Below are 22,186 nucleotides of genomic sequence, written 5' to 3' on the forward strand. Positions count from 1 at the left end.
CCTTTCCAGCCCACTTATTCTGTGATTCAATGAACCTATAACACAAGCAGGTAGTCTTCACGTAGGCAAGTCATAGTAGTGTCTAGCCCTTTTTCAAACACTAATTAGTCTATGGTCAGGCAACGTAGACCATTAGCTTTATTAATTACTCTTTGGGCAAGGCTACTAATTTCCCGCTAAAAGGCTGAAATGCACTTTCCATGGTTGTGTATTGACTGAATATGCACCGGGAAAGCAAGACTCAATTCAGCGGCTCTTGTTTTCACTGCAACTCTCTCACAGAGAGCCTCCTTGCTGACATTTTCTATCCATTTGTTCTTATACCAGCTGCGTCCTTTTACATTTACCCCACTGATTTATTTATGAAGCAAAAAACCTAGAAGTTTCCTCTTCTAGTCTTTGTTCTATTAGGCCAAAGATTGCCCCTAGACTAGGGGCTCTTCACACAGCTTCAACCCAGACCTCAACCGTTGGTGACTAGAATGAGCCAAAGTATCCAAATTAGGTCTTTCGAAGCATTGTTGGTATTTCTCTACTTGTACTGGAAACGTTTAGCTGGATACAACCGTCTAAGTGCGGGAAGGAGAGCTGAGGCGAGCCTGAGGGGCTGCGGCTGCCGCCCACCCTCTTCCCTCCGCGGCTCGTTTCCCGCTTCCCGCCTCAGGGCTCCCCGCCCTCCCTCCTCCTCCTCGCCGCTGAGGCGGGGCCGGGCCGGCCCGGCTCGGCTCGGCTCCTCCTCTGGCAGCTGCGGGCGTTGGCAGCAGCACAGGCGGTTCCTCCTGTCCGCGCCCAGCCCGCAGGAGCCGAGGGGCGAGCGTCCCGCTGCCTGTACTGCACGGCAGCGCCATGTTCCAGCTCCTACGAGGCCTCGCGTTGCCGGCGGCCGCTTGCGACGGGAGCAGGGATGGCGACTCCCGGTACGCTAACCTCTTCCGGAAGCTGGACCTCAACGAAGATGGGAGGGTGGATATCGCCGAGCTCCAGACGGGCCTCCGGGCCATGGGCATCCCCCTGGGAAAAGAGGCGGAGGAGGTAAGAGCGGGCCGGGGGCGCGGCGGAGGCCTTTTCCCGGTCTTCAGCCGCTTCCCTCAGGCGCTGCCTCCCGGAGGAGCAGCCGCTGGCGAGCGGCCTCTCTCCGGCACCCCGCGGCCGTGGGGAAGGCGAGGGGCGGCCCGGCCCCCCCCCCCCCCCCCCGCCGGCCGCCCCGTGAGGGATGAGGCGCTGCCCGGCTGGGGCTCGCCGTGTTGGCCCCGGCGCCGAGGCGGGGCGACGGGGGCTGCTGTAGAGCCGGGAGCCGCATCCGGGGGCTTCGGGCCGCTCCTGTATGAAGTCGGCCTCGGGCCTGCCTTTTTGCTTCCCGGGGACGCCGTGACTGCTCCGGGGGCTGTATTGTACAGGCACGCCTCAGGGTTACAAATGAAGGATCCCGAGTGCGAACGCTATGTACGGCTGTCGGCAGTTCTATTGCCAAGTGGGCACGGCCAGGTATATTCATCATGTGTTGACTCTTGACTTCCTTTGACTCTTTGTTGGGTGGTGTTCCATAGATAGCATATTCTTTCTACAGCATGATAAAGGATGGTAATTTACAGCTTTTGTCCGTCACTCCACCTTTGTATAATCTAGGTCAGAATAAATTAAGGTTTGCTTTGGGCTGCAGGTAAGTAAATCTGCGTAACAGTAGGTTGCAATATCAGAACTAGTTATTGACGCTAGATCTCCATGAACACATGGAAATTATTCTTCTTGGCATTAGCTGTGTGATATCAAGACCCTTCTATTTAAAAATGCACACTTGTGACAGCAGCCATCAAACTGTGAAACAGACAGCACACACTCTTCGTGCTGTGGATTCTGCAGTGATCAGGTTGGACTATTAAATTCCTCTGTCTCCCGTTATCAATGTTGTGACCTCACAAGTCAGTAAAACTTGAGTCATCAAGTGTTCTAGTGCAATGCTGAGTTAGACTAGCAATTCTGACCTGTACCTGGAAGAGAAACTTCTTTTTCCTAGTAGTTTTCAGTAATTCCCAGGCTTTCATAATAATAAACTCATTTAGTGCAGGATGCTGTAGGCGTAAGTATTTGTGTGGTAAGGCAAGTCTGTGCTGAAAAGGCATGCATAGGTACAGTTAGGCTGAGATCTGTGTTGGAGCTATTACTGTAACAGTCCTGTTCTTTATTTCAGTGTAAAGAATGGTTAGATGGCATTGCACTGCCGTGCCTGTAATAGCTGTTGCATACTTTCTGAAAGAGGTTCAGGAAAGTGAACTTAAATTTTGACTACAGTGTTAAGAGATATGTTGAGTCAGTAATTCAATTTCAGTGACCTCATAGTAATCGTGGGACACTGCCAGTTTTTTCCCATGGTCTCATTATCTGGTCTCTATTTTACCTCTTCTTGGTATATTTAATTGTCTCATATACTTAAGTGAAAAGTATCCAGCAGGCATCTTGAATGGTGCTTGTGTGAGAGCATAAATGACAGCATGCTTTCACTTCAATATTGCTTCTGGTCAAAATCATCTTTACAATAAGTATGTTTTGTGTTCTCAGTTTTTGATGTATCAAGAAGGGACAGTTTGGCCTGTTTGCTTATCTATGAGAGTTGTCAATATTCAGAGCATGCTAGTTGCGAACTTCAGTCACACATTATATACACATTGTTGAAAACTTGTTGTACAGTTTGACTGTAACAATTTGGGGTTTTTACTTACATTGAACAACAGGGGAACAGGTGACCAGTTAATTTTCTGGCATTTAACGAGGGTGGTCTTCCCACGTAATTCACTGAAAGCCCTGAGACACGTGGCGTGTTTTTTAAGTTTTGAGCAACTTAGAATTGAAGTTCCAAGTTCTTTCTCAAGATTGGTGTGGTACCTTTCATTAATAGTGCACATCTGAGTATCTGTCAAATTATTCTCAGTTGCTACAGGATAAACTGGAAGTGAAACCCATGAAATAATAGAGATAAGCTAGACTTACCTGGATGTAATGGAGAGCAGGAACTGGCTGCCTTAGTTGCTTAAGAAACACAGAGTAAACAAAATAAGCCATGAGTCATATTCCACATTTGAGAGAGGTAGAAGAATTGTTGGAATGCACTGAAACTTCTGTATACTCATTATTTTAAACTTAATGGTGGGCACAGTTTGAACTAGAAACTAGACTAGTTATATGTAACTGTTAATAACTAGACTTGTTATAACGACAGCCTCAGTAAGACTTGCCTCCAGCTTCTTTCCTGTCTTTACGTAGCTAATCTGCTTCCTGTACTTCCTTGCAGCCCAAAGCTGCCTTCTCCCACTTACTTCACTTCAAGCTCTAAAGTGATGTTAAATTCAGTAAAATGTCTTTTTACTACTTGCTAAAAAGGTATTTTATTAATGAAGTCAGATATTGAATCATAATATTTGAGTTTGGAGAGGCAGAAGTAGTCTTATAATTACTAATAACTAATGAGTAAGGAAATGAGATGTGGAAATACTACACAGTGTGGCGAAGCGTTAGCTACTGAACCGCTCAGCCCTGCCAACATAGTGGCACTATGAGTTGGGATATCGTAGGCTTTGGTGCCTCGTGACTAGGATGTGGTCTCAGGCCGTCCACTATTGTTATGATCTAGATGGAGGTCTGGGTTAGATTTCCAAAAATACTCTTGGAGGCCTGGCTTCCATTGCATGGGGTGAAATCCACATACATGGGAGTGTTGGTCACCATACTTCTGGGGGCCATAGCTGCTTCCTGGTTAACTCCTGGTAAGGGACCATGCGAGTGCTACTGTGTTTCACTGCAAAGACAGTTGGTTCATCCTAAGTCGTCATCTTCACGGTATAAATTAGTGTTTGGGCTACTAGTATTACTTTCCTCTCTTCTCTTGAAATATAATTCCTCTCTAGAAGGAATAAGCGTGTCTTTAAAAGAAGCTGCTATCCATTTGAGTAATAGACTACTGGTATGCTCTTTTTATTTCACTTTTCATCAGTTGTCTTGGCAGTTTTGTTAACGTTTGATGAGACACTCTTTTAGGTTAAGTTACATTGTAGATACAAGAATTGATGTGAAACCATGTGGTAAGCTTTGGAGGTAGGTTGTGTGTCCCTCTAAGGAAGAATAATTTTTTCCCCATAGCAAGACATCATAGTACAACATGACAGAAGCTCCTGACTTTGTGTTCTACTTGACCTGCCTTCTGTCAGTATGTGACAGACAAAAGTAAACCACTGGAAAATCCGAAATGTGTGCTGCTTAGAGGCTGCCAGGATGACTCCTGGTTTATATTGTAGTCTGTTACCCCCCAGGAATGGGTAACTTTGCAAAGCTTTACAAAAGATTCCTGACATAATACATCAACACCTAGGAAGAAGGAATTAAATGTGGTGACAGTATCAAGTGGCACTCTACAAGCAACATTAACAGCTATTGTATGCTCACTTTGATTAGAGGAGTTGTCCAGTAGAGACACAAAATAGATGCTGGGATCAGATCTCAAATGATCTCATCCTGTGTCTTCAGAATGCTGTGAGTCTCTTAGGCGGGAGTACCATAAATGGTGCGAGTGGTTGTATGAAGTACTATTTTTGTTCACCCTTTCCTTCTGTTGCAATCAATCCTTACGGTAAACCTGTAGGAGGCGAACCCCGTATTTCAAGCTTCAGTTTGCAGTAGGAACAGCCGAGCATTCAAATTCAGGTACTATTAATACATTGAGTCCTGGAGCTAGGAGTAGAAAGATGTTACTGAAATGAATAACTACATTCGGGAAACAGTATGATGATCTTATTTGGACTGACTCTCTGTCAGGTTTTGACTTAAGTCTTTGGCTATGTTAAGGCTCCTTTAGATAAAGAAACAGCGTGATGAGACACCTCTGTGTGGTGGAAACGGGACCCAACGAGACTAAATTCTCAGCAATCAGAACATGGTCTGTTTAGAGTAATCGACTGTGTTTATGAAAATTTTAGTCCAACGAAGTCTAAAAACACTCAGAACACTTGAAGTGTGTTGCTGCATTTAAACCAAAGAAAATTCAGAATTCTGTCGAGCAAGGCAGGCCCCTGTGCTGTGTTACAGTGCTGTGTCTCAGCGTGAGAGGAGCGGTGAGAACAGCACCAGGCACGCATTGTTTTCCTGCTGTGCTTTTCTCTGGCCTCTAAAAACTACAGCTAGATAGTGATTCAGAGCTTGAACTTAGCGTAGCTGTTCTTAGTCCAGAAAGCACATACTTGTTTAATGACTGAGCTAAACATGTCCTTGAATATTTCTCCACTGTTTTATTCAGATTTTTGCACTTTTCTTAATTTTGGTAACTTCTCTTGCATGGCAAAATTTGAAGGCTAGTAGACCAAGTTAACTGAAGTCTCTTCGTTACATTGAAGCTTGGCTAGAAACATACAAAAAGCACTAGTTACTTCGGCAACTTCTTAGAAGAAACATGGGCATTTTCGATCACATGATATCTACTCTTAGAAATTATTATCATGTGTGATATGCAGATTCACAGTCTTATAAGCTTCAGTACTTTCATGTCCGTATGTCATTCTTTATGTGAAATGAAGCTTTCTTTTACGTTAATAGTATGCCAAAAACTGGTACTATACATTTAAAGTAGACAGGCATCTTAAGCTTTTTACCAAAACAGATGTCACATCATGTGATTGTAGAAAACTGGACCCACTTAGTTCCTTTAAACTTTGCTTTTCAGGTCATAATAGGTGTTATGATTATGTCTGATTATGGGGACTTCATTGTGAAATACCACAAACGTCTTCAGTAATGTAGCTGACTTGAGTTGTAAGCAAACATGTAAGTCACTATTTCATTTCAATATCTACAACTTCAGAAGCTTTTAACTGATATGTGCTGTAGTCTCCAAGTCTCCATGTGAAAGGGCAAGATGAATAAAAGTTTGTTTTCATAACACTTTAAACATCCAAGGAGATAAAATGAATTTTTTTAATACTAACTTGATAGGTTTTTTCCGAACAGTGTCAGGGTACAGTGAATGATTAATTCTTCCTCTTGTTGCTGCAAAGTGCAAGAATGCCAGGCACCAAATATGGGAACCCCCACCTCTGTAACATCTCTTAATTGCATGTTGAAATGCTTTGCTCAGTCCTGGTCTTGAGGCTGCAGCATGTCCCAGGTAAACAAACAAGGTAAACTGGTAAATCTTTTAAGATGACTGTAAGGTGGGGATGCCTCTGTAGCAGAGTAGTCTTATTTAATGGAAAAACTCAGTCTATCAAGTACTTTCATAGTAAAAAATACCAGTGTAACTTGCAAGGAATGATGAATGAAGGTACAGGGGATAGTTTGCATCTCCCATTTATGCTGTTTCAGATTCTTGGAATCTAATTCATAGCTATGAGTTGAGACGAGTTTATCCAGGTCCTGAGGAAGCAGCTTTTGCAAGGCATATTGGAGAGCATACTCACGACTTGCATCTCTTCCTTTTTAGGCTCATTTTGTAGCGATTCTGTTACCTGAAATGCACTGGTGAGAAAACTGCTGCTAGTGCTTTTCTGTTGCAGGGGAGAGTGGTGCTCAGGACAAAGAACAGGAAGGGGAGCGTCTGCTACCGCCAAGGGTGCAAGGCTGCTATACTGGAATGGGGGACTCTTAGTGTCTGTCTGTGGCAGGTGTAAAGAGCCTGGTTGGGTACTGTTTACGTGTTGGCAGTATCCTTTGGGAGGGAAGTGAATGAATATGAATACAGCATTTGAACAAGTTGGGAGGTCTTTGGAGGCAGTGAAAATTACTGTTTTGCTCAAAATGCAGTGTTGTGTTGGATTTCTGGAGCTTAAATGGCAGTCTGGTCTGTTAGTGTGTTATGTGGACTTGCTGGTTGGGGTATAATGCTGTGTGGACACATCCTCAGCCCCTTTCCCTTTGTGCTGGATTTGTCTCCCAACTGATGCAGTTTGACAACACTGACTTTAATAATCCTTACTACTGGTTTTTGGGTTATCATTGTGTGTCATAAATTTGTGTAGTCTTGGTAGATATAGATAGGAAAAGGGCAATTTTAGTTTTTAGTTTTGTTGGGTACGTATCCAGTAAAGAGAGAAGAGTTGCGTATACTTGAGCTGTGACTGAATTTGGCTTCCAATAAGATTACAGTCTAATAACTTAAAATTGTAGATTGCAGAGCTATGTGAATGCCTATGTGAAGAGGGAAAGAATAGAAAAAGGGGAGAAGAGGAGAAGGGAATATTGTGATTGGTTTTATATCAACTACCTCTGCTTTTAAAAGAAAATGTGAAATTTGTGAATGTCCGAAGATGCAATGCTGTTCTTGCTGTTGTGATCGTGTTTTTTCTATGCAGTATTTGTAATTGTGCCCTTTGGAACTCTAGTCATAGATTACAGAAGAATGAATTGCTAATTGCACCAATTATGTGTCTTTAAGTGTTGGTTTTTTTACTTATGTCTTGTAGATAGCATGATAGGAAGCCAGAAACACCCAGTAACTTGATGGATCACTTCCTTTTAAATATTCTTTACATTATATTAACAAGCTAATGAATAGATGATTGGTAATCATTTGTACTGAGCAGCCCTGCCTTTCATACAAAATTCAGTTTTGTAACCAGAATATGAAGGCTTATGCACAATACTGATACTAAGTAATATAAAAATTCAACAGTGAATTTAAAAGAAAAGTTTACAAAAAGCATTAAGATTTCTAGTGTCTTGCATTCTCTGTCTTCACAGTGTAGCTATGAATGTGTTAAAGTTCATAACTTTGGCACAGAGTAATCTAATAATTCATCAGGCCACTTACAGAGTGTCAGGATTTTTAGGTGTATATAAAGCCTGTCTGTAGCTTTTTTTTTTTTTCAACAGACCTGCTGGCTTAGGTTTCCACACCAAATACAGAGGTCTTCTGGAGGAGTAGGAAGTCAACGCTGTAACATGCTTTATATAATACAGAAATTTAAAAATAAAATTATTCAGTGTTTCAGTCTACTTGTGGCCTTTCACATTGGTATCGCTGTGCAGGACTTTGAAAGCAGCTGTGTTAACAAAATATACGGCAGAAAAAGAACAAAAGTAGCAGAATTAAAAACAAAAACAAAACAGAAGAGAAAAGAAAAAGGCAGAAGTGTCATGACCAATTAGGTCAGCATGGGAGCATTGTAGTCGGTATGTGTGAAGGCCCATAGCATTAAAAAGAAAGATCATCTAAACAGTCTTCCCATGTCTACCTGTAAGTAGCGATTTTTTACACGGTCACCATTTCATTTTATCTAGTGAATTATCTTTATTGCTTGGCCTTAAAGTTTTTAGACAATGAGAAAAGAAATGGCACACCTTGAAAAATAAACATTTTCCTCTTGGGGCTGGACCTACATAAAGGTGAGGTGATCCCATAGTAAGTCTGTAACAAGAAATGTCAGGTTTTACGTGGCAGGCACACTGAACATTGTTTCCTAGGACGTCCAAGTAAGGACTGGCATCTACTTTGGTTCCTGCTCTATTGTTGTAAGCATGCCTATTTTAAAATGCATCCAGTTCTCTTCCATCAGAGAAATTGGTGAACCAGGAAGTGGCACAGTGACAAGTGGTTGTAACTATGCAAAATCTGGTAGTATATTAAATGCAGAACAGCAGAATTGAATTCCTTGTTGAACTGACGTGAGGGTGATTGAATGTTGGAACAGGTTGCCTGGGGAGGCTGTGGAATCTCCATCCTTAGAGATGTCCAAGACTTAATTGGATGTGGTCCTGTGCAACCTGATCTAATTAGATCTAATGTGCTGGTTTAGGCTGGGGTAGAGTTAATTGTCTCCATAGTAGCTGGTATGGGGCTATGTTTTGGATGTCTGCTGAAAACAGGGCTGATAACACAGGGATGTTTTAGTTACTGTTGAGCAGTGCTTACACAGAGTCAAGGCCTTTTCTGCTTCTCAGGGCACCCCACCAATGAGTAGGCTGGGGGGCACAAGAAGCTGGGAGCATAGCCAGGAGAGCTGACCCGAACTAGCCAAAGGGATATTCCATACCATGTGACATCATGCTCAGTATATAAACTGGGGGACTTGGCCGGGAGGGGCAGATTGCTGCTTGGGCATCTATCAGCAGGTGGTGAGCAACTGCATTGTGCATCACTTTTATATCTTGGGTTTTATCTCTCTCTCTTTTTGTAATCTTCCTTTTCATTATTACTATTACTATTACTATTATTATTATTATTATTATTATTATTATTATTATTATTATTACTAAAACCGTTTTTATCTCAACCCATGAGTTTTTACTTGTTTTTCCCAATTCTTCTGTCCATGCCACTGGGGGCGGGGGGGAGTGAGCAAGTTGCTGCATGGTGCTTAGCTGCTGGTTGAGACCATGTCTATTTAGACATGCTTTGAGCTAGGGTTGTGCTCGATGGCCTCCAGAGGTCCCTTCCAACCTGAATTATTATTTGATGCCATGAATGGGCAGTTTTTACCTGAGAGTTAGTGTGCTGCAGAATCAAGTAAGTGTCTTCCTGCTGGCTATGCCCATGGAGTACATTACCCCCATGAGGGAGTTCCTGCCCTCCAAATGGAAGGCAGGCTCCTTTCACTGTTCCTGTTTGTTCCACAAAATTGCTGGTTTTAATCTGAAACTTTAACACCCACATAATTAGTACAAGAGGGTTTTGTTTGTATGAAATCTTAGATTTGTAATGTGAGAAAAAATGCATGTGCCTGCTGAGGAAAAGCATATGTTTTTGTTCCCTGTCACTTCTGTTCTGCTGCCCTGAGAGTGGCTGAGACTGGCTTGAAGTCTGGAAAATAACTGTAAAAACAAAAGTAGGGAATGGAGAGTATGTTTGTGCTTATCCTTTTCTAGTTGTTGCAATGTAAAATCTGCTCATTTGGCAGATGAAATGAAAGGTGCTCCCCTTCACGCATGCTAATTGCCAGCTCTCTAAACCTGCTAGGAATTTCTGTTTTGTTTGGCTCATGTCATCCTCAGCAGAGGAGATTTTGTAATTGGAATTTAGTTAAAATTTTGTCATATGTGAGCCAGAACAACACTTCCCTTGTTCCACATTTTTGTTTGTGTAGTTCAGATAGCAGTAGGGAATAGTAACAATTTGCATTGATAGAATTCACTCAAAGTGTGTGTATGATTGCCACATTAATTACCTCTTCTCTGTAGCTTGCGGGAGTCCAGCAGGGCACTTGGATCCTGTGCTAAGAGGTGCCATGCGTGGAGTACAAGATGGGTTGAGATTGCAGTGTCTTTCGGGGGGACTCTTTTCTGGCTAGAGTAATTTCTAGTGGTGGTTTTTGGTTTGGGTTTTTTTATTTGTTTGGGGTTTTTTTAATGATTAATCCATTAGGCTTTCTTAATTAGGCTTAATTTTTAATCCTTCCTTAATTCAGAAATGCATCCATAAACTTGAAGAAACGTAAACTATTTTTTTTGTAATGGGAAATTCTGAACAGCCCTAACCATATTGGCAAGGGAATGAAACTGAATTGAAGATTATATTTTTATTGACAGGTTATTAATAGAAATGACAATCAAGCTGGACTTTAAGAGTGTATGAAGAACACTATTTTCCTAAGCTGATACCAAATGCCTTTATCTGAGCATGCAGTAACTTTAGTTGATTTTATTGTGCATAAGTTGCTGTATTATGGGAGGTAAATAATTCACTGCTTATTTCACTGTGGAATGCCACATTGTCTTCCTCCCTTCCATTGAGAAATCTATTATAATCTTACAAATTTTTCTTTTGAGATTAAACATTAAAGTACATTGCTTTTATTAGAGGGATAAGAAAGATAAAGGAGGCACATAAATGTATTCGGATGTCTTCAATTTTTTTCAGACACCTGCAACAACTACACTAGAGTTTTCAACTTCCTTTATGTTTAGTTTCTGTAGGCTAGAACTTGTTGGACTTTGGTCTTTTGAGGACTTCCAGTAATTATATTGGAGTAAACAAAATGATTAAAAACAGATTTTGCAGATTAGAACAGCCATGCAAATCTTGTTGAGAATTACTTTATCCAGAAACTACAATTGCACAGGGCGGTCTGGAAAATAGAAGGTATTTGGAAGAATTTTTGGCATATGCTTTATGTGTACCCTGAAGTGCTCTGAAACTTACAGCAAATTAATGAAGAGATTGTGCTGTCAGGCTGGTCTCCTGGCCGTTTTATAGACAGTGCCCCTGTAGGATTTCACACATTGAGGGAAACCACAGGGACTGACGCCCAAATGAAGAGATGAGGCAAAATTTGCCCTTAGATCTTGTGTTCTAGAGCAAAGTTTTGGGGTGGATTTCCCTGCCTGCTTCCTGTGCATCCTGCCAGAGGAGATGGCAGCACTATGGAAGTGTGAGAGCAGATGGAAAGCGCCTGTAACTGTGCTGTGGGCCTTGCCTCTCCTTGGCCCCGCTGCTCTCTCTGCAGCCCTCCCTGTGTGGAGCAGCCCTTGCTGTGGCATAAAGCCCAAGCTAATAAATCCTGCGGAGCTTGTTAGCCTGGGCTTCGCTCTTCTCTGGGCTTGCCTTTGAAGACAAGCCTCAGCAGTTCCAGGCTGATGGTTGGGGGGACTGCTGTAATTTCCCTTTTTTAAAAAGTATGTTTTCACACAGAAAAATGGTTAAGTATTCTGGCCCTTTGTTGATGGAGAAGTGTATGCCTAGGCTGTATTTCAGACTTGTTTCCGGCAGTGCTGGCAATTGTACACCGTGCATTCAACTCATAGTTAATTTTACATGTAGAGGTTTCTTATCTGCAGGACAGTTACTAAGAAACACATGCAAAAATGGAAGATAACTGTGCTTCTGTTTGTTACAAGTCTGTTGTTTGTTTGTTTGTTTTAAATTTTTGTCGGGGCTTCAGTTTGAAGCAGAAAGCCCTGCCTTCTCAAAGCCTGGGGGCTGGAAGTGCTAGTCAGGCAAGATCTTGGGGGGGGGGGGGGTGGTCAGCAGTTAAATAGTTAATTGCTATTTGTCTTTTTATCTTTGTAGTTCATAATTAGTAGACCACTGGATTAAAGAGGATAGTTAAGACTGTATTTGTTTAATTTTACTGAGATATTCACAAATTTCATGTATAACTAAGGAAGTCACAGGCTTAAAGTTGTTCTCTTTCATGATTTTGTCCTGTCCCCCCCTCTACCTCCACAAAGTGATACCTGTAGGGGTAGCTTGCCAGTGCTGGTAAGAAACCTTAAAATCTTTGAATAGGAAAGTTATACAAATAATAAATAATGCTTTCTTAAATCTATCTCTGCTCCAAGTGTTTTCTCTCTTTATGAAAATACTGATAGTGTGTTAAATTCTGAAAACAAAATACAGCTCTGAAGTGTATGCTTAGGTGTTTTCCTGATTTGACTCCCAAAGTGACCAATATGATGCTTTTCTTAAAGCTGTGCCATGCTGATGTTGCTTTGTGACCTGCTGTAATTTGGAAAAGTCGAATGTTGCATTTTCTCTCAACAGAAAATTTTTAAAGCTGGAGATACTAACCAGGATGGACAGCTAGATTTTGAAGAATTTATGCAGTATCTTAAAGATCATGAGAAAAAGATGAAACTGGCATTTAAGAGCCTGGACAAAAACAATGATGGTATGCATTGATTTATTTCATTTGTTCAAATGTGGTTTGAAGAAACTGTGCATTAAAAGTTATCTTCATGTATATTCTTTGTCTAAACTGGAGACAAAAAGTTGTGAATATGGAACCCCTATTTCTTTCCTTAATAGGATCATATTATAGTTTACTATAGATTGAAATAATAAATTATTATAGTCTTTTTTTCTTTTTATTATCTTTCAGGCCCATTGATCTGGGGCTCTTTGTTCCCCAGATGGAGAAACTATAAGGAAGTTTCTAAGTATCTATTAAAGATAGAATAGTTTTTTAACTCACTGAATGTTTGCATCTCATTTGGTTGCATGATTTTAATGTACTCACCTTCATTCAGTCCTTGTAGTAGACAATCAAAATATATCATCTGTGTTTAAATTGATTTTAAATTATCTTTGCTATTATGTAGGCGTTACAGTGGAACTTAGTGAGCTCCAAGGTGCTAAGTGTATTAAGCTCCATGTTTTAAATATGTATCATCTTTCTTTTAATGTTTCAAGGAAAAATTGAAGCATCAGAGGTTGTCCAGTCCCTCAAGATACTGGGTATAAGCATTTCAGAAAAACAGGCAGAAAAGATCCTGCAAAGGTCAGGAATTATTATTGCTTAAAGTATTTTAAGCTTCTTTGTATTGTTAGTTATTATATTTTTATAATTCAGAGAACAGGATAAATGGGGTTATAACTTTGAAAGGTGTTGGTACCTTCAGTGGTGCCTTTATAAGAATTCTCACATATTTCATCTGTTCTAGGGTGATTGTAAGTCTGGTCACTATTTGAGGATCTGGTTCTGGGAGGAGAATGTTACCTCATTTCCCTGTGAATGTTGTTGATAGAATGAAGCATTATATTATGTTTTTAAATGGAATATGCCAGATGCACTTGGATAAGAAAAGCATAGTATTGAAAGGCCATGGCAGACTCAGCCTTGAAGTCTCCGTATGGAATCTCCAGTCATTTGTCGCTGATATGATGGCCAATATTAAAAAAAACCAAACCAAAACAAAAAACACAACCAACAAAAAAGCAAGAAAACAGAACAAAACCCCATCCCTGCTATTATTTCCTTATATAGTTTTGTTCAATTTCTTTTTAGTATTGATGCTGATGGGACAATGACAGTAGACTGGAATGAGTGGAGAGACCATTTTATGTTTAACCCAGCTACAGACATTGAGGAAATAATTCGATATTGGAAACATTCCACTGTAAGTTCAACTTTTCTTTTAACTTAGTGCAGCTCTTACGTTCATCTCTGCTGGGTTAATTTGCAGTATTGAGTATAACAGCTTGACAGTTGTTATATTTCAGGCGTACCTGTATTTAAAATTGTTTGGTTCTCCTTTTCACTTCATGCTGTCCTATTTACGAGCAGGATAGTGTCGTGTGAGTTTCTTCTGAACAAAAAACTTCATCTAAACTTTGCCAATAATTATCAGTAATTTTTAGGAAGGCATCCTTTTTTTCCTTTGGAGATATTCCACAGAAATATAATAACCACAATATTATATATTTTTCTTTTCACATTACGGTACATTCTTATGTTCAGTGCTTTTGATGTGTTGAAACAAATTATAGAAACATTTTAACTGTTATGTTGAAATTAGTTCAGTATTTGCATTTATATAGTAACAATCATTATGATAAAATCACTGGTGTCATTAGTGATGATTTTCTGTGCACATGTTCTCACACTCTTTTGTGCTATAGAATTTCATTTAAGAATGACAATATACAGCAATAGGCTATCCACTGTGCAGATAAATTTTTTTAAGTTATTATTGAATGGAGCTCTTACCACCTCAGTGGCTGACTTTTAAGAACAAATAATAAGGTAAGTAAACCAATGGTAATCCTGTTTACTAAATATCCTTCCTGTAGATTATTGGAGTAATCCCTAAAGTTAGGTAAAGACAGATTTCTTTGAATATAGTAAGACCATCTATATCGTCAGGGATTAGTCAGCATTTCCATAATAAAAACCAGTTTGAGATCTGAAAGCTTTGAGTGTTTCACACTGTACAAGCTCAATTCAGAAATGCTTGCCAAAAGGGAGTTAGCTCCCTGTTTGCTGAAGGAAACACTTGAAGCACTGCTATGAGATCAAATAGTCCTGGTCCCAGCTTACTTAGTGGAAAAAAACCCTTTGCTTTAATAAAATGCTTTGTATTACTGTTACTAAACATAAGATTTTTTATTTTTTTTTTAATTATGGAATGTCATTAGTTATCCCCAAGAAACAATTTTAGAAGTCTCTTGTGATCTTCCAGTGTTGCAGTCAGCTGATGACCCACTTATCACAGCAAGCAAAATCCAGCTATACGGCAACACAGCTGGTGTTTCAGATAAGAGCAGATGTGAGACCTCACATGTCTGGCTGGCATTGACAGCTCTTCCAATTCTGTTTTTATTGTAAAATTTTAATTGCTGTCAGACTTTTCCAAGCAGATAGCTGCATTGGCATAGAATTATTATGAATTGATAGCTGTGGCCTTTCTGTTATAAACACCCTCAAATTCAGCTTTTTTTCTTAGTTGTGTTTAGGGCTTGGTAGACACAATGTTTAAACCCTGGTAGATACGCATAATATCTCTAAGAACATTGAGTTTATATTTTGAGAGTTCTGATTGATCTTTTGATGATTCCATGTAGTTGAACAACTGATGACACCTTACTTGGAAACCATGAATGTCAGAAAGGTGAAAGGATTTTCCAATTAATCTGTTCTGTGTTCAATATCCAGAATAGTTGGTGCTTACCCTGTTTGTCCAGTGGCTATATCTGTAATTTCCATCCTGCAATTCTTGTGTTCCAAATGACCAAGACAGTATTCTGTCTACTTAACAGACAGGGAATGCAGCATAAATTAGGGATGTAGTGTCTACAATTAAAATCAACAGTAGTTAAAAAAAGTCTGTTGGTTAACACGCTTTTTGGTCAGTAATTACCAGTTATTAAAAACATTCTTGCTTCTTTATAGGTTTAATTTATGCATAATATTGGCTTTGCATTACCTACAGTGTATTTTTTCTCATACATCATGGTTATAAATTACATGAAGAGCAGAGACTATGTTTAAGTGATATGTGAGATTCCATAGTCTTGGACATCTTTATCACTAAAGCCTATAGTAATGTTCTTTGATCAAATTGAATGGTAATACAAACATGCACCTCTTAATGAATTTTCAAACTTTTATAGCTGAAAAAAGTCATAATGTGTCTTTCAGTGTAACTGATGATAAGAAAATGTATAAAGCATTAGTCAAACTTGTCATTTTGTAAGATAATACACAGCAGTTACCAGAAGTAGAATATTCTGATATATCAGCTATAAAAATGCTACTTTAAAGTGGGGGTGGGGGAAAGAGGAAATAGCACATATGTGTGAATAAATTACCATGAGGGAGAAATCTCTTGTTAGCATCCTTAGGAGATTACCAAACTAATCCCAGACGGTTGTCCGGTGAAAGGTTAGCTGCAACATATAAGCATTTGAGCTTTAGTGCTGACTGTAAAGGTCTACTGATCGTGACAGAATGTCTTTGTTTGGGCCATGCTCAAGGCGGAAATTTGTCATAATTTTTAATGATGATGGTGCAGTCTTTGAAATGGTGGGTCTGTGTTGTTAATGCTCAAAAAGTAGCTATTCATTGAATAGCAATAGCAATCCGTAGCAAGTTAATTATAGAATGTAATGTAGAGATATTTTTTTATTTTTAACTAGCATTTTGTTTACTTGTTCTCAGGTGGTAGGTTAATTTGGAATTAGAACTGTTGATAAAATTCAGATGATGGAATGAGATAGTTATTGGCACATCTTTGCTTTGGATTCTAATAGGTGTTGGATATAGGAGATAGTTTGACTGTTCCAGATGAGTTCACGGAGGAAGAGAAAAAGACTGGACAGTGGTGGAAACAGCTGTTGGCAGGAGGAGTGGCTGGTGCTGTCTCTCGAACGGGTACAGCGCCGTTAGATCGCCTTAAAGTGATGATGCAGGTAGGTGCAATGTTCAAGAACTTTTTAGTTTCCAGTGTATCACTTCAGCTTTTAGAGAGCTGTTATGGAAAACTGATGGCCAAATACAATATCTGAATTCCGGAGGTCTAGTTATGTTTTGACAATTTCCATATTTTGTGTTCATAAAAATTGTCTTTTCCATAGTCATATTGGCAAAAATGTAGACAAAATATTATAGTACCTGTGCCACTAAAATAAGATTTTTTTCAATAGTGGCTGTGGCTTTGCTAGTTGATACATTTAAGCAATTTAATAGTTAGGTGACGAGTTTTACAATCTAATCAGAGCAGTGTTCTTTACTGTGACTTTGTTTTTTTTTTTAGGTTCATGGTTCAAAATCAAACAAAATGAATATAGCCAGTGGTTTTAAGCAAATGTTGAAAGAAGGTGGTGTCCGATCCCTCTGGAGGGGAAATGGTGTAAATGTTGTGAAAATAGCTCCTGAAACAGCTATTAAATTCTGGGCTTATGAACAGGTAGGATGATAAATCAGGAATTAAAATAATGGTAAATAGAATATTATATCGCTCTCACTGTTTATTATTTGCACTGTTGTATTACATAGGGGTTCTTACTATGGTTGGGGATTTTGTCACAGTAATTTAGAGTCACTTTCAGATTTAAAATAGTCTATTTATTCTGTTAATAGAATACTTGGTATTAGGCAGATTTTGCTATTGTATTATAAGCAATGTAAATAAACTAAATCTGTCATACATTTTAAACTGTCCTCCAGTCTGCATAGCTTTATATAGAGCACTGCATTAATATCTAGTTTGTTGCTTTGAAGTGACAACAACCAAAAACTTAGCACATTATGCTAGCTGAACTTACACAGGATTCTTTTTAAGTCAAATATCATGATGCTATGTAAGATGCCCTCAACCTGGATTTCAGAGTTATATTTACCTCTGAATCAGCTTTAAGCATCATGTTAAGGCCTAATCCTCCTTTAGAAAATGAACTCCTGTTCTGGTGTAGTTAAACAATCTTTATTTTTCCTCTGTGGGGCTTGCTGGTGCCTCAAGTAAGACTAAATGACCATACTGCACATCTCTCTACAACTATGAAATAAAAGCAACAAAAAGTCAAGTAAACTTTGGGATATTGCAAGACTGAACAGCAGATTTTGATGCCATAGAGTAACCTTGAGCACATTATTCCGTACTCTTGCTCTGCCTTTTGGGAGCCGGTGGCGCATTCTTGTATGATGGTGTCTGTCTTGAGTGAAACAGTATGTACAGCTCTCTAAGTGTCTCTGTGAACATGCTAGTTGGTCTTTCATCCTTTGATTGGAGAACTGGATCTGCAAGGGGGTCAGGTTCCTCTTTGTTATCTGAGGTCCGTAGTGTGGGTACCCTTGTTGGCTGTTTGTAGAACACTTGACAGTACTGTGGGTGGCTGAGGTGTTTAATGTCAAGGATTCTTGCAGGCTGGAATATTAATTGTATTCTTGAGAATCTTTGTCCACAGAGTTGCAGTGAGTATAGTGCTAAATTTGTTGGGTTAGTAAATGTAACTGTAAATACATAAAAAGTATGTACAGCTTGAAAAGACATTTTGTGCTGTACTCTTGTCTCTTGTAGTAACTCTTGCCTTTCCTAAAAAGCACGTGATGTTTATTTTATGTGTTTTAACTATACAGTATAAGAAGATACTCACTAAGGATGATGGGAAGTTAGGCACTGTTGAAAGATTTGTATCTGGTTCTTTGGCTGGAGCAACAGCACAAACTTCTATTTATCCCATGGAGGTAAGTAACAGAGAATCTGCTTCTGTTAGAGTCTGCCAAATGTCTGGTTCATTTCCAAAGTAAACCCCATTTTGCTCTAGAAAGTATTGTAGGAATTCCTCTATATTCTTATATTCTAATTTATTTTTACTTTGGACTTCCTTTCAGAATTTCAGTACTAGGCATTTTAGAATATACTATGTTTTAACTGATACTTGTTATTTTTCCATATATTTGGCTGTATAATATTGTCTACAGCAATGTTTAAACAAAACCTAGTTCAGGGAAAAAATTAATCCAAGAACGCATTTAAAATTAATTACAAATTCAAGTATTTTCTAAATTGGGCATAAATCTTTTCCCACTGTATGTAAGCAAGGGAAGGTCTTGTGTGTAGCAGAACTGATTAAGTTCTCTTACATTATGATGTGGAGCTGGGTCCGATTAGGAGATCAATGTGGAGGGAGAATATAACAGCTACAGTTGGGGCTGGGTGGATTAACTGCCCTTTCCTCTGTAGGACATATTTGTATGTGGTACTACACATGTTGCAATTTGACTAGCATTAATATACTAACAGCTCTAGGGTAGCTATTTCATATCCTGCTTTTTTAAAATGGAAGTAGGTTGTACTTGCTCTACTGCTGGTTCCCCAGAAAGTTTATCTTGTTGTGCAAATAACTGGACTATATCTGGGGTCTGGGATTAAACCAATGCCAACATGAAGATTTGGAAGTAATGGAAAATGTAACCTAAATACCTTTTTCATAGGGAGGGGTGTCAGTAGGAATAGAACTTAGCTGTTTTCATTGCTGACAGTGGTAATGATCTCTTTTTAAATAGCATCCCTGCTGTTAGAGCTGCTGAATCACAGCTAGCCTCAGTAGAGAGATGGGTTAAGTTATGGAATAACCGAAATGTTATGTACATCATCTGGATTACACTGATCAATGGAGACAGGTGAACTATTCTACAATAAGATGCTCTGATCTTCCCAACAAATACATAATACTGTCCTAGAAGTGTTTTTTAGCGTGTTTCAAAGTAAGAGATAAGCGAAGTGCCAGGAAACTCCTGAGGAAGCTGCAGTCTTACGAGGCTTTGAAGTAGGTCAAATTCTTGCTCAGGAAATTCCCTGTGTGGTTTCTTTTGGATACTGCTAGTAATTTCTTTGTCCTAAGATTCTGTATAGACTTATTTGCATTATTAATCAGATGCTGGGTTTCAGTAGAGACGCAATCTTTCTTTCCCTTAACTACCTCTCAGTGTCGTGCTTTTTGAAAGACTGTTTTCTTAATATGCTTTGCCGTTCCCAGATGAGAAGTGTGATCTTCTAGTATGTTAATGTTCTCACTTGTTCTTTAGCTAATCCTTCTATTAAATATTGCCCACACTGTTGCCTTCAAGTTGATCAAAAATCTGCCTGTTTTAATCAAGAAAAGAAAGGTAAAATGCAATTTTAAAAGGCTAATAAATTGTAAGCTAGTGTATGGTAGTATGCGTACTGCCCTGCACTAATGATAAAACCTGAAGAAGCCTACTGCTGACAAAGCCTTAACAGTAGTCATCACAAAGGAATTTTGAAGTACCAAAATGCAAAGCAGTTCCAGACAATTGAATAAGCAGAGAGATACTGTGTTTTCCTGTGTTTATAACATACATTAATAAGTAGGTATGTAATTACGGCTACTATTTTTTCCCCTTTAGGTTTTAAAGACCAGATTGGCTGTGGGTAAAACAGGGCAATATTCTGGGATGTTTGACTGTGCTAAGAAGATCTTAAAAAGAGAAGGTGTAAAGGCCTTCTACAAAGGCTATATTCCTAATATTCTGGGTATAATTCCTTATGCTGGCATTGACCTTGCTGTTTATGAGGTGAGTTTAGGTTACTGAATGCATGTAGCTTTCATTAGTTAATTTATGAAAAGGGTAAATATTCTTTAGAATACCTGTATCATTAGTTAGATTTGTAATACGCTTGTAGAATTACAGGTGCCTTCAGTTTAAAATAGACAAATGAGAATTTCCACTAATCTTACTGGACTTTCATGTTTTTCTTTGTTTGCCCCTCCTGGAGGAGTGCCTGTGCCGTTGGGCCCTTACACGCAACAGTACCAAACAAGAAATCTATTTGTAGGGCAGGATCATATAGACCTTGGCAATACAACATGCTTGCATACCTAACTAACCCTGTTGGACTGGAACATACCTGTTCTATAGCAAATATGGGCCTTAAAAACCTGATATGATATTCATACTATGTTACCTATCCTGCATTTATGATACTTAATACATTTTTTTTGCCATTTTCTCTGATTTATAATGGGATTATAGTAACCTGAATTCCTTGTGTGTTTGTGCGCGTCACCAGAATTCTTTGTGGCTGACATATAGTTGTTGTGAGAAGGTCTGAAACACCACTCTCTTTTCTTTCAAGAGGAACCAGCACCTCTTACACCCATCAGGAACAGTTAAAATGTTTTATCTACTTCAGATGCTAGGTGTTGCTTTGAAGTGTGTTAAGTAACTCAGATGCACGGACTAATTTTTTTTCTAGTCTAGACAAATTTTTTTGTGACACTGTGGTAGCAATCAGCAGAATTGCTTGAGCAAACCTTTTCAAAGCACTATGGAAGTTCTTTTCTACAGTTTGCATCCTTGCTTCTACATGAGGTGACGTGCACAGCTGTGCGAGCTTTTGTTGCACACTCTGGGGTGCTGAGTTGTGTTTCCCCCTCTCCTTCCCCCAAAATATTAACAGGTCTAGAACATGGGCACTGTTCCTGCTGCTGGATCTTTTAAGGATTTCTCTTCTAGGCACTAACTATTGTAGTCTGGTTAAAGTCCTTACCCACGTGCTAAGGTGTTTACCTGTGCACTTTAAAAGTGAGCATGTAGGACTGGCGTAGTGAGATTGGTGCTTTTCAGGATTGAGCCCGTAAGATTTGTTGTGAATAAAGATGTATTTGTTTACTTTCTTGAATGCAGATCTCTTGTCTTATTATTTAATTTTATATCTTGGCAGCTCTTAAAGAGTACATGGCTAGAACACTATGCATCAAGCTCCGCTAACCCAGGTGTTTTTGTATTGTTGGGGTGTGGTACTGTTTCCAGCACGTGTGGGCAGTTAGCCAGTTACCCTCTTGCTCTTATCAGAACACGCATGCAGGCTCAAGGTGAGTCCTGTTGTACTGAAAACATTTCTGTGTGGTCACATCAAAATTGTATCATTTGGGATAGCTGTAGCAGAGACATGGGAATAAAAAAACCCAACTTGGAAAACCAAGGACTTATCTGGAAAATCCTTCTTAACATTAGTCTCTTCTCCCTATTACCCCCAGCAGTGTTCTTCATCATACTCAATTGAAATGTAACATTTCAGACACTAGTGCTCTGAGAGCCACATTCCATAAAGACTACCAGGCATAGAGCTCCTGTCATAGGCTGGGAGCACATTTCTAAAATTTAGAATGTTTCCTAAATTTTGGAGGTAAAATGAAAAGGGCTTGTATCATCCTTTGAACGTAGACAACAATGTTTGCTCTGGAGGACATTTCATAAAGACAGTTTCATATCTGAGATTTTTCCTTGATAGGTTTGTGCCCAGACTTAAGGATAGGAGCCTAGCTTTCCAAAGGAATGTAGGTGGATAATGCTTTTCAGTGGGGTTTAGACACATGGATATCCCTCAAATATCTGGGATTAAAGAGATCTCCTCTCTGTGAGGGCTCAAGTTTTAATCAATGGCCATAGAGGTGGTAGTAGGCTCACCACCCAAGGGTTTAATAATTGCTTAAGAATTTTAATATTACTAGAACTGTTGTATAACACAT

The 22,186-nt window shown here is 39.4% G+C and overlaps 1 protein-coding gene across 2 annotated transcripts in view; it reads left to right on the forward strand.

Annotated features, from left to right (window-relative positions):
* Window positions 1–713: 713 nt before the first annotated feature.
* SLC25A24 (solute carrier family 25 member 24) overlaps window positions 714–22,186 on the forward strand; it is a 35,926-nt gene continuing 14,453 nt past the window's right edge. For both annotated transcript variants that reach the window (XM_030032955.2, XM_030032956.2), the window contains exons 1-9: window positions 714–1,032; window positions 12,455–12,581; window positions 13,103–13,190; window positions 13,698–13,809; window positions 16,442–16,600; window positions 16,945–17,097; window positions 18,267–18,374; window positions 20,061–20,228; window positions 21,379–21,529. In XM_030032955.2, coding sequence (XP_029888815.1) covers window positions 847–1,032; window positions 12,455–12,581; window positions 13,103–13,190; window positions 13,698–13,809; window positions 16,442–16,600; window positions 16,945–17,097; window positions 18,267–18,374; window positions 20,061–20,228; window positions 21,379–21,529 — 1,252 coding nt within the window. In that variant the 5' untranslated portion in view covers window positions 714–846. The remainder of the gene's footprint in view (window positions 1,033–12,454; window positions 12,582–13,102; window positions 13,191–13,697; window positions 13,810–16,441; window positions 16,601–16,944; window positions 17,098–18,266; window positions 18,375–20,060; window positions 20,229–21,378; window positions 21,530–22,186) is intronic.

This window comes from Aquila chrysaetos, chromosome 12 (assembly GCF_900496995.4).
Source record: "Aquila chrysaetos chrysaetos chromosome 12, bAquChr1.4, whole genome shotgun sequence".
Taxonomy (NCBI): Eukaryota; Metazoa; Chordata; class Aves; order Accipitriformes; family Accipitridae; genus Aquila; species Aquila chrysaetos.